Source organism: Benincasa hispida, chromosome 9, assembly GCF_009727055.1.
Source record: "Benincasa hispida cultivar B227 chromosome 9, ASM972705v1, whole genome shotgun sequence".
Lineage (NCBI taxonomy): Eukaryota > Viridiplantae > Streptophyta > Magnoliopsida > Cucurbitales > Cucurbitaceae > Benincasa > Benincasa hispida.
The window spans coordinates 16,021,429-16,034,120 of NC_052357.1; the positions used below are offsets into that span (position 1 = coordinate 16,021,429).

Genomic DNA, 12,692 nt, shown 5'->3' on the forward strand with positions numbered 1-12,692 from the left:
CTTGAATTTAATTTTTTTTTTAAAATAAATGATGTTATTTTAATATTTATTGACAAAAACAAAATTGGTTTGAAAGTATTGAGAAAAATAAAGTTACTTTTAATATTTATGGATTTTGAAAGCAAATCATTTTATTTTCATTGACCAAGTCCTACGCTAACATGGAGGTTACAACAATAATGGTGTACGGGTACACGATTTTGTTACCCTATTTTTGTTAATACTTTTCTTTTTTATCTTAGTTTTGTAAGTTCTTTCCTATATATACCATTTTTGTCATTATTTTAAAAAATTACATTATTTTTTAATACAATCCATTGTCATGCGACAGCTTTCAATTGGATACCAGGCTGCATAGTACACCCAAGTTTTTTCGTATCTGTGTTCGTCTCCTCCAATTTTAATATTTAAGTAATTAGGCAAACATCATTGCAATTAATCTCTATATATCATAAGTTTGAAAGTTTAATAGTAACTTTATAATATTTAGTGAGTTATATTACTGTTTAGGGTTTAGGGTTTAGGTTCCCTAGGCTCCATAATTTAATGATAATTTGTACATTTAATTGCAATAAATTCGAAAATTTTAGAAGTAACTGCTTCAATGAAAAGTAATTAATCACCCTGTAATTTTTAGTTAGCTTCTTAATATTATTCTTCCTTCAAAATGTTATGGACTAAACCTTCTTTTTTTATTTTTTTAGAAAATGGATTAAAATATATAAATTTTATACTATTCTCCCTCTTTTTTTGTGTGTGAAAATTCCCTTTTTAGCAATAAATCTTATCCATAAAAAAATCATTCTGCCAGATTTCAAATTCTAAACTAAAAACTTTTACCAAAATTCTCAATCTCCTCTACAATATTATATCCTATTTATTTTTGTTCTTAAATTAATTTTAAAAAATTGGTCTACTTGAGAAAAGTTAGGGGGGAAAATCAACCACTAAAATTAGGGTTTGGAATTGATTAATCAGTAGGTTATCAGCCACACCCACCCTACCATCCTCCAAACCAAAATGGACACTCAAAAAACCAAAAATAAATAAAATAAAATAAAATAAAATAGAATGTTATAATTTCATCTTTAATTTGTACACACCTTGTCTCCCAAAAAATTGACTTCCATTAAGCCTTTGAACAAACTCCCACCAAAATTCTTTCCATAGTTATTCAACTTACCCAAATCATTTGTTTGCTTTTTCAAAAAATAAATTGAAATAATTTCAAAAGAATACGTAAAAGGAAAGATTATTATGAATTTGAAATAAACTATGAAAGGAAGATTATAACCTTAATCGAAAGGTTAGACGTTTGTAAACAATAGGTTAATTTGTAAATTTTGTACTTAATAGATTTTATTAAGCAAAAAGGACTAAATTGGGAATACATTGTAAAACTTAAAACAATAAAACAGTGGTATAAAATATCATTTTAGTTCTCGTAATTTAGGATTAATTATTGTTACTATTATTTTTTTGTCCTTGTACTTTATGTGTTATTCTATTTGGGTCATTGTATTTTTAAATGTCCAATTTAAGGTCATGTACTTTTATTAAATATTAAAATATGTCCATGTAGTTAGATTATTATTGTTTTTTCAAAAAAAAAAAAAAACATCTCTTTTATAAATTGTGAAAGTATTATATTCACTTAGGGGGCATTTGGCATGCAGAATTGAGTTAGTAATTATTATAGGAGGAGAGTAGTTGGGAGAGTTGATGCGAATAACGTGGTGAGAAATGTGAGTTAACACGAATAACGAGGTAATAAACCTCTTTAATAATTGGTGAACCAAACGGTGAGTGAGTTTTTCTTACCCACCCAACCCAACTTGAAGGGCCAAACACCCCCTTAATGTCTTCTTATATTAGTATTATTATTAAACTGATTTCGATGAAAGTTAACTTTGAATGCCAAAATTCAAGATTTGTTAGAAGTACAATAACTATTCAAAGTTAAAAGGCTAAAATGGTAAAAATTTTGAACGGTGAGGTTGTTGATTTGTCGGAAATTCATTTTCTTATTGATGAAAATTTTGTGTTAACTCGAAGATTTGAGTGTGTTATTTTCTCATTTTGTAATCACACCATTCACGAATGACCTTGCTCGGGTTGCTACTAGGTTGGAAGATGTTGTTGAGTTGAACGGGTCTTCTTCTATGGAAGACGATGAGGTGAGGTGTTTTCGTGTGCAAATTTTCCAGAGTGGTTATCCTCCGCTTTAAACGAGGATAGCCTTTTCTCCGTGCTTAATTCTTCGCTTTGAGTGTATATATAATTTCCTTTGGAAAAAAAAAGAGAGACTAAAATGGTATAAAACTGAAAGCATATGAACCCAAATAGTACTTTAACCAATAAATGATACCTACTAGAAATAAAAATAATAAACGGTTACCTAACTGAATTGTTATTCTAAAATATTAAAATAATAATAATAATAAATTGTTTCTTAAAGCACTCACAAGTTGTTTGGATAACTTTTCTTCGTCTTTTCTTTTCAAAATTTTAAATTTATGTTTTTGCAAATGGCACTTTCTTGTTTTCTAGAATAATTTAAGTTGTTTTGTGTTGTTGGCTGAATACAATCTACACCAAATTAGTAATTCTTCAAAATGATTTTGAAAACCAAAACTTAAATAACTTCCAACTCACCTCTTCAATATTGATCATAGTGATTTTTTTTTTTTTTTAAAAAGATGAAGTTAGCTTATTTAGGCCATCTTCCTCCTTCAAGCAACTTAGAAAATTAAGCATTTTCAGCTCACCAAATTAAAACTGTTCTTTCAGCCAAAACAAGTAAAAACAAGCAAGCTAACTTTGCATGCTTTCTGCTGCCTTATATTGCATGACTCTTTCACTTATTCTCAACTTTTTCCAACAAAAACTTCATGTTTTCCCATGCATGTCCATTCCTTCATCACAAACCTATGATGGATTCCGGCAACCTCTCCTCCTCCTCCTCCCCCTTGCCCCCTCCAATTTCCGTCGCAAACTTCAGGCTCCGGCCGCTCCTTGATGTCCAAATCTTGGAGATCTCTTTCGCTCTTTTTGTGTTCTTGGTTATCCATGTTGTTAGACAGAAGAGACGATATGACTTGCCTGTATGGCCACTTGTTGGTATGTTACCAGCTTTGATCACAGCAGCAAGGGGAAATATCTACGAATGGATTACTGAGCTCCTCCACCGTCACAAGGGCACATTTCAATTTCGAGGTCCGTGGCTCAGCAGTCTCCATTGTGTTGTCACTGCTGATCCCCGAAACTTAGAGCACCTTCTCAAGACTAAATTTTCTTCCTACCCAAAAGGGTCATTTTTTCGCGACACGGTGAGGGACCTTCTCGGTGACGGAATATTTGGTGCCGATGATGAGACGTGGCAGCGACAAAGGAAGGTGGCGAGCATTGAGTTTCACTCGGCGAGGTTCCGACAAATGACGGTGGACTCGTTGGTGGAGCTCGTGCACTCGAGGCTCGAACCGGTGTTGGAGAATTTCGCCGGACGGTCGGAGGTGGTGGACCTGCAAGATGTTCTTCTAAGGTTGACGTTTGACAATGTGTGTATGATTGCTTTTGGGGTGGATCCTGGCTGCTTGCGCGGTGGCTTGCCGGAGATTCCATTTGCTAAGGCCTTTGAGGATGCCACTGAAGTCACTGTTCTACGCTTCATCACACCTACTTTCATATGGAAAGTCATGAGGTTTTTTTTTTTTTTTTTTCTAACTTTTTAATTGAATTTTAAATACTTCATATTTTTTTTAAAAATAGTTTATTACAGACCAACCAACCAAAATCTAACTGAATTAGTTACATATAATTTTCACTCCATACTTCTAATAAAATATTGGTTAAATTGTATTAAAAAATGCTTAAATTAAAATTTTGATATGGTTAACCTAAAATATTCCAGACAAAGTTTATCAGAAGTGTTTTAGAAAAAAGAAACTATTATTTAATTTTGAGACAATAAAGTATAAATGAATTTTCTGAATGTTATGTGGTAATTTCTTTTATATATATATATCAAGAAACACTAATTAAAATTAATTAATGGATTTAAGCAGGTACCTGAACTTAGGAATGGAAAAGAAGCTTAAGCAATCGATCAAAGCCGTAGACGAATTTGCAGAGAATGTGATTCAAACAAGGAAGAGAGAATTCTATACGGCGGCACAACCGCAGGCCGATGATCAAAGATCCGACCTATTAACTGTATTTATGAGGCTAAGAGACGAGCAAGGGCGGCCATTCTCCGACAAGTTTCTCAGAGATATTTGCGTCAATTTCATACTTGCCGGAAGAGACACATCTTCCGTAGCATTGAGTTGGTTCTTCTGGTTGCTCGATCAAAATCCCGATGTAGAACACAAAATTCTAGAAGAAATTTGCAGAATCGTCAGCGAACGAGAAGAGGCCAAAACCAGAGAGCTTCGATTAGATTCGCTAGTGTTCAAACCAGAGGAAATCAAGAAAATGGAGTATTTGCACGCCGCCATTTCCGAAGCCCTAAGATTGTATCCATCAGTTCCAGTCGATCACAAAGAGGTATTTAATAATTACTCATAAACATTCCTATTTCAAAGCAAATTTCATAAATCTAATCAATTATCTGTCTGATTCAGGTTGTGGAGGACGATGTATTCCCAGACGGAACGATTCTGAAGAAAGGAACGAAAATCATATACGCAATATACGCAATGGGAAGAATGGAAGCGATTTGGGGGAAAGATTGTTGCGAATTCAAACCTGAGAGATGGATGAGAGACGGTCGATTCATGAGCGAATCCGCATACCGATTCACAGCCTTCAATGGCGGCCCTCGCTTGTGTCTGGGGAAGGATTTTGCGTACTATCAAATGAAATACGTCGCCGCTTCTACCATAAGCCGGTATCGAGTGGCGGTGGTGACGGGCCATCCGGTGGAGCCGAAGCTTGCCCTAACTTTCTACATGAAGAACGGGTTGAAGGTCAATTTGATTAAACGAGAAGAGGGACAGATTTGGAAATACATGAAGTTAAATTGATTGAGCCCTAAAAATCGGAGGGGTGTTAATAATTCGAAATAATTATAGTTTCTTTTTTTTTATTATTATTTTTAGATTTGAAAAAAAAAAAGTTTGTTTTAGTGAAAGAGTGAAAAGAAAAAGGAGGAAAATTTGGGGATGGAATTATATATGCTTTGATTGATATAGTTTTGGATTTGAGATGGTGTATCTATTTGATAAATAAAGGAAACCATATGAATGTATATTTTTTAAATGTTTGATTTTATTTATATATATATATTTTTGGCCAAATATAGCTAGTAGATTAGACGCTAATTAGTAATTAGCATGTTCAAAGGTCAAAACTTAGTTCATCTATTAAAATATTCCTTTTCTCAATTAGAGACTCACATCTTTATTTTGAAATTCTGAAAATATATATAAGATAAAATTATTATTTAAAAATATTTAAATCTTTTATTATTAATTTTTTAGTACGTGGGAGAGAATTCAAATCTATTTGTTTTACTAAAAATAACATTAAATTAATTTTTATATGTGTCAAAGCTAGATCACACCCTTGATAAACATATATTCAGATTTATTATTATTATTATTTTGAAAAGGACTTAGGAGAGGTGTAACGATAATGATTGAGTTTAGTTTTATGAAAGCTCAAAGTTTGTGTACAGAGTGTAAAACAATAAATTATAGAAATGACTATTTGGGGTTAACCAGGATTTCTTTTTTGAAAAGTACTTATATATAGTATGCATATCTTATGATGAATTATGCTCACATTGGGTAGTATTCATCTATGAGTTTACAATTGTTTTGATGAGGTTTTTGAATAAATGTATTTTGTGGAACTAAACTTGTGTTTATATTGATTTATGTGGGTGTGATTCAATATCTAATATTTGATTCTCTAAATCTTTTTGTGGCGTAATTTAGTCTTAGAGCTTGAGGAGCTTCAGTTTTCAGTTCTTTCAATATCCTCTCCAAAAATGAAGGGTAAGGCTCCTATTTATAGAGTATCTATTTGTCTCAAGTGAGCTTAGGCTTAATTGGTCCATGGACTTAGCCCTCAGACTCAATAAATTAGGGTTTGGGTTGGTTGGCCTTTGAGCCAAATTAAGTTTATTTTTGGACTTAATTGATTATAGACCCAAATGCTAATATTTAATTGGACCAACCTAGTTTATTTGATCCAAAGGTCATAACGAAGACAAACGATAATATCGGGAACAATCAACTTCTATCTTCAATTTCAATTTAGGACACGTGTCGACTTTTAATTAGTCTCAAGTTTGATAATTTTTAATTTCATCATTAATTTGAGAAATGACGTGACAATTTGTGTTTAATCCAAAATTTTCCGTTTAACAACAAGTTTTTAACAGAAAAATTTTCATAGATAGAAAAAATGTCAAACTATTTACAGAAATAGCAAAAAAACACATTGATAGACCCTGATAGACTTCTATTAGCGTCTATCAGTGATAGAATTCTATCAGTTTCTATCACTGATAGACACTAATAGACTTTTATCAGCCTCTATCCCCCACTATCAAATAAGATTAAAATTTTATTATTTTGTGTAATTAGTGTTAGGGTTGATGCCCTAAACTCTCGTTGGGTCCTGTAGTTTGTAAACAATGTATTGAACAAACTCATGTGATGTAATAATATATGATATTTTTCTTCACTATTGTCTATGAAACATTGGATGTTTTTATTACTTTACCACAAACCAATAAACTAAGATCCTTGGTTGTCGTTGTAACTTAAGCATGTATGTGGAGACATACAGGTGGATCATGCCTTAAGTGATAACCAAAATGGTCTGTAGTATATGGATATAGGAGGGAAATCTTATCCTGATGACACTACAGATGCGACCCGCTTTGTAGAATAGTTACAAGTGTTGTGACTTACTACAGATGGTCTGATCCTGATCATTCATGTGGAGACATGCGAGTGGAGGCATCCTATACAAAGGAATTTGTATAAGATCGGACCACGAAGTGTTATAGTCTCGTTATATAACGTCGTTCATGACAGATACTTCACTTCACTAGGATGACCATAGGTGACATGACCTCAATCCTGAATGAGTTGGGAACTCCTACCTTTGAAGGCGATCCTTTAATTTGCATGGGTTCGAGTAGCCAGATTGCCGACTCAAACCTACCACTTTGGGGATTTGTCTGATTTGGGAGCTGGGAACTTGGCTACACAAAATGGAATTCACTCCTTCCCCAAAGTAGAGGTAAGTAGATAGATTGCTCCCTTAAGGGCTAATTTTGGGGTTTGAACGATGTGGTAACACACATCTTTTCATGGTCCAAGAGGTGTCCGCACATAGTAGAACTATGTTGTGTTGTTCATTAGAGGGATCGGTGGTACTTAAGAAGTTAGATGTAACTACAGGGGCAAAACGATAAATTGGCCCAGTTGTACTTACGAGCATCTATGAAGGGTTATCGTACTATTGATTGGTTATATCTGATAGACGTAGAAATATATATATGGTGAGAAGAGTGCAGCTGTCGGTCTTTAGTGGAATGCCTGGCAATTAACGAATGGTAGATATCGTGGCTAAAGAGTTTATTCAGCTATTCATATACCGTTGGGGCTTCGAGCCACAAGTCCATAAGGTCCTCTTGGTAGCTCAATGGATTCAAGTTGAGAATCAGTTTTTGGGTCAGTTTGAAGTGTTCAAATTGACAAAAGGGAGTTTGATTATATATGATATGATTAAATTGGTCGATTATATACGATATAGTTGACATGATGTATGAGATACATTAATTGGAGGAAAAAGATATAAATATGATTGATATCTAGTGGAGGAGAAAATGACTATGGTTTATATGTTACATATGATGTGATATTAAACTATTGGTTATTAATATAATATGATTTTATTTATTTTTAATTAAACAATTATGAGATAATTGTTGGTGGTTTTTCTCCATAACCTTATGAGATAGTGAGAGGTTGCATTCAGTTTTTGTAACTGAAGGATAAAATGAAAATAGTTTTCATTTTTTGCAGAAAAGATCAGACAATCGCTTCACGATTAGTACACTGTCCATCGTCTATTAAACGATAGTTGAGCATACACGATAGCTCAAGTTGTCCTAAACGATCGTATAGTCTTTTCTAAGCGATCGTGCACGCAAGAGATTTACCTAAACGATCTACCCCGTTTTACTAAACGACCGTGCACTTTTTGCTAAACGATCAAGCATCCGTCTATACAATAGATTCCATATCTCTCCCACTTGCTTGGTCCTGGTAAATGGTCGTAGTTTCCTCCTCCACTCTACCAAATCCAACAGAGCCCACACCTTCTGGATTCTCACTCTGAGAATACCGAGGTTACTGAATAGTGGTGTCCTCCTTGCTGCCTTGTTCGTGTAGAAAACCATTCGGTGGTGAGCGATAGCGAGATTTGGTGGACGATAGCCTTGGCGTGCACAGCGACAACGAGAGTTGCTGAGATTGACGAGAGCGAGAGATCAAAGAAGAAAAGTTCTTCAAGAGGTATGTCTCTCGGTCCTTTGTTGTTTAAGTTTGAAAAGCATGCCAAAATTTTTTGTTAAATGCTTAACTTGTATGTTTGTTTGTGAATGTGGTGTTTCTGTCACAATGAATTTGGAACGATCTTGCTTCTGCTCATAAATCCTCTTTGATAAGAGTTCCATCAATTAGTTTCCCTTATTTTTCTATTTTTGAAAATCTCTTTTCTAAAATTAATATATATTATATAAAATGAGTTTATATAAGCTTGGATTAATTAAGTAAATTGTCAAACTAGTAAATTTATAAAATAGGATAAGCAAAATTACCAAACAAATACATGAATTGATCATTTGCATCGATCGTTGGCAGCCTTATGTATGCAATGTTATGTACTAGACCTGACACTTTTTATGCAATATGAATTGTCGATGGATATCAATCCAATTCAGGATTAGATCATTGGACAGCGGTCAAAACGATCCTCAAGTATCTACGGAGAACTAGGGGCTATATGCTCATGTATCGGGCTAAGGATTTGATCCTTGCATGATACAATGACTTTGATTTTCAGACTGATAAGGATTCTAGAAAATCCACATAAGAATCAATGTTCACTCTAAATGGATGGGCTATAGTATGGTATAACATTAAACAAGATTGCATTGTGGATTCCACTATGGAGGTAGAATATGTAGTTGCTTGTGAAGCTGCTAAAGAAGTCATCTGGCTCAGGAATTTTCTGACGGATTTGGAAGTCGTTTCAAATATTACTAGGTCTATCACCCTTTATTGTGATAATAGTGGTGCAGTGGCGAACTCCAAGGAGCCTCGTAGCCATAAATGAGGAAAACATATTGAGCGCAAGTATCATCTCATTAGGGAGATTATGCAACAGGGAGATGTGATTGTCACACAGATTGCCTCATAGCACAATGTTGTTGATCCATTACAAAGGATCTCATAGTTAAAGTGTTTGAGGGTCTCCTAAAGAGTTTGGGTCTACAAGATATGAGTTACCTAATCTAGGGCAAGTGAGAGATTTTTTTAGGTATATTGTATGCCCTAGTTTATTGTATTGTATTTGATACTGTACATCCCACTCATGGTATTTGATACTATTTATACTCCATTTGATTGTAATGTATTTAATACTTTACAACCCACTCATTTTAGGATAAGTGGGAGATTGTTGGAGTTTATGTCATAAATATCATATATCTTTTGGTTTGTAAAGACAAATTATATATCTAATAAAATAAGATGTATATTATTGACGTTTAAACTGCACTAATTCAATCTAATAAACTAAGATCCAAAGTTATCTAATGAAACTTAAACATGTATGTAAGGACGTACAGGTGGATCATGTTTAAGTGATAACCTAAATGGTCTGTAGTATATGGATAAGGCTGGGTACCTTATCTTATTGACACTATGAATACAACTCGCTTTGTAGATGTTACAATTGTTGTAAAGTGCTACAAATGAGCTGATCATGATCATTTATGTAGAGACATGCGAGTAAGGGTATTCTATATAAAGAGTTTGTATAAGACCGAACCATGAAATGAATAGACTCTCTATATAACACCGTTGATAGAAGAAACTATGACTTGACCTTAATCCTGAGTGAATTGTGAATTCCCGTTAATGAAGACGATCCTTTGATTTGTATAGGTGAGAGTGGCCAAATTAGCCGACTCAACAAGCCTATCATTTTAGGGATTTGTCCAAGTGGGGAATTGGGAACACAACTATTTAAGATGAAATTCACTCTTTCCCGAACTTAGGAAAAATAGATAAATTGCTCCCTTAATAGCTGATTTCGGGTCTTGAACATTAAGGCATCAACTTCTCATTGGTTCGAGAGGTATTGGTTTATAGTTGGACTATAAACTGTTTGTTCATTAGAGGATCATTGGTACTTATGGAGTTAGATGTAACTACTGAAGGATCTCATACCGAGAGTTCCATGAGTGTGTTCAGATCGCTCTGATTTCATAGTGACTGAAATGCAAATGATATACATTCAACACAAACAGTTATGCACATAAATCTAATTATCGGCATGCTCAGAACAAAATAAATAACAGGGAAAGTATTCCATACCAGTTGAAGACTCTCTTCGAACTTCTGAACCCCAACGCAACGGAACCCTCCAATAGATCTACCAACACCCGGCGGGAACGTTGACTACAACACCACGATCAACACTAACACGAACGTTGCAGTGGGGATGACACCACCACTAATGAACCCCGGGTATTCTCGAAGTGAAAACCCAAAGGGTGGGCTTTGGTGAGTTTGGTAGAGGATGGAGGACAACGAGTCATGTAGACGATAAGCAAGTGGGAGATAATACAGTGCTATCGTATAGCATAAGTGTTTTCGTATAGAGGAGCTACACGATCGTGTAGGAAGGCTGAACGATCATTTAGGAATGTATACAATTGTTTAGAGAAATCGTGAGGTGGACGATCGCTTTAGACGGAGAAGCTACTATCGTATAGGCTCCGGACGATCATTTTCATGAATTCTTTTGGCCGGTCGAAAATGATGAATCCACGATGCAAAATGAAAACCTCTTTTCATTTTTAAATCTGTCCGTTACCAAAACCAACGCTGCCCACTACCCACGTGCCGAACATGGAAAAATTGGTTAATTAGCGTATAATTAATCAATCAATTAATTAATTAATATAATCATATTATATTTTATATCCTATAGTTTAATTATCACATATCTACTATAGTATTTTCTCCTCTACTTGATATAAATCATATTAATATCTAATTTCCTCCAAAATAATGTATCTCATCACTTTAGCCAATTATATCATATATAATCAAACTTCCTCTTGTCCAATTTGAATTTTTCAAATTAACCCAAACATTGATTCTTAACTTTATCCCAAGCTACCCAGTGGACCTAATGGATCTGTGGCTCGAAGCTCCAATCGTACGTGAATAGCTGACTAAACTCTTTAGCCATGAAGATCCACCATCCGTTAACTGTCAAGTGATTCCAACTAAAGAACCAACAGTTGAACTCTCTTACCACAGATATATTTATATGTCCATCGGATATAACCAATCATGAGTACGATGATACTTCACAGATGCTCGTAAGTAAACTGGGCCAATTTACCATTTTGCCCCTGTAGTTACATCTCACTCCTTAAATACCACTGATTCCTCTAATGAACAATACAACATAGTCCAACTATGTGTGAATACCTCTCGGACCAAGAGAAGGTGTGTGGCGCCACATCGTTCAAGCCCCGGAATCAGCCCTTAAGAGAGCCATCTATCTACTTACCCCTGCCTCGGGGAAGGAGTGAATTCCATCTTGTGTAGCTGAGTTCCCAGCTTTCAAATCAGACGAATCCCTAAAATGGTAGTTTGATCGACGATCTGGCCACTCTGTCTCATACAAATCAAAGGACTACCCTCAATTGGTAAGAGTTCCCAACTCACTCAGGATTGAGGTTATGTTTACCTATGTCATCCTAGTGAAGTGAAGTCTCTGTCATGAACGGTGTTATATAACGAGAACGTTAATACTTCGTGGTCAGGTCTTATACAAAATTTTTGTATAGGACGCCCTCGCTCGCATGTCCCCAACACGAATAATCAGGATAAGACCATCTATGATAAGTCACAGCATTTGTGACCATTCTACAAAGAGGGCCGCATCCGTAGCGTTACCAGGATAAGATTTTCCTCCTATATTCATATACTACAGACCATTTTGGTTATCACTCAAAACATGATCCACTTGTATGTCACCACATACATGCTTGAGTCACATACAGATAACCAGAGATTTTATGTTTATTGGTTTGTGGTAAAGCAAATTAAAACAATTAACCGAGCAAAATACAAGATGTGAAGTAAATATCATATATTAACAACACAAGTGTTCGTACATACTGTTTACAAACTACATGACACGAGAATTTAGGGCATCAACCCCAACAACTACAAGGGTAAAACGGTAATTTGACCCAGCTGTAGTTACGAGCGATTTGTGAAGGGTTAACTCATTGTTGATTGGTTATATCCGTGGACACAAAAATATATCTACAGTGCGAAGAGTGCAGCTATCAGTCTTTAGTGGACTGTCTAGTAGTTAATGAATATTGATTACTTTAATTAAAGAGTTTGATTAATTAA

General features: G+C 34.8%; 1 protein-coding gene across 1 annotated transcript; it reads left to right on the forward strand.

Annotated features, from left to right (window-relative positions):
- The first annotated feature begins 2,805 nt into the window (after positions 1-2,805).
- Positions 2,806-5,211, forward strand: LOC120086723 (cytochrome P450 86B1-like). Its single transcript, XM_039043502.1, has 3 exons — positions 2,806-3,700; positions 4,065-4,545; positions 4,623-5,211. The coding sequence occupies exons 1-3, from the start codon at positions 2,892-2,894 to the stop codon at positions 5,022-5,024; spliced, it is 1,692 nt and encodes a 563-aa protein (XP_038899430.1). The 5' UTR covers positions 2,806-2,891; the 3' UTR covers positions 5,025-5,211.
- Positions 5,212-12,692: the final 7,481 nt, after the last annotated feature.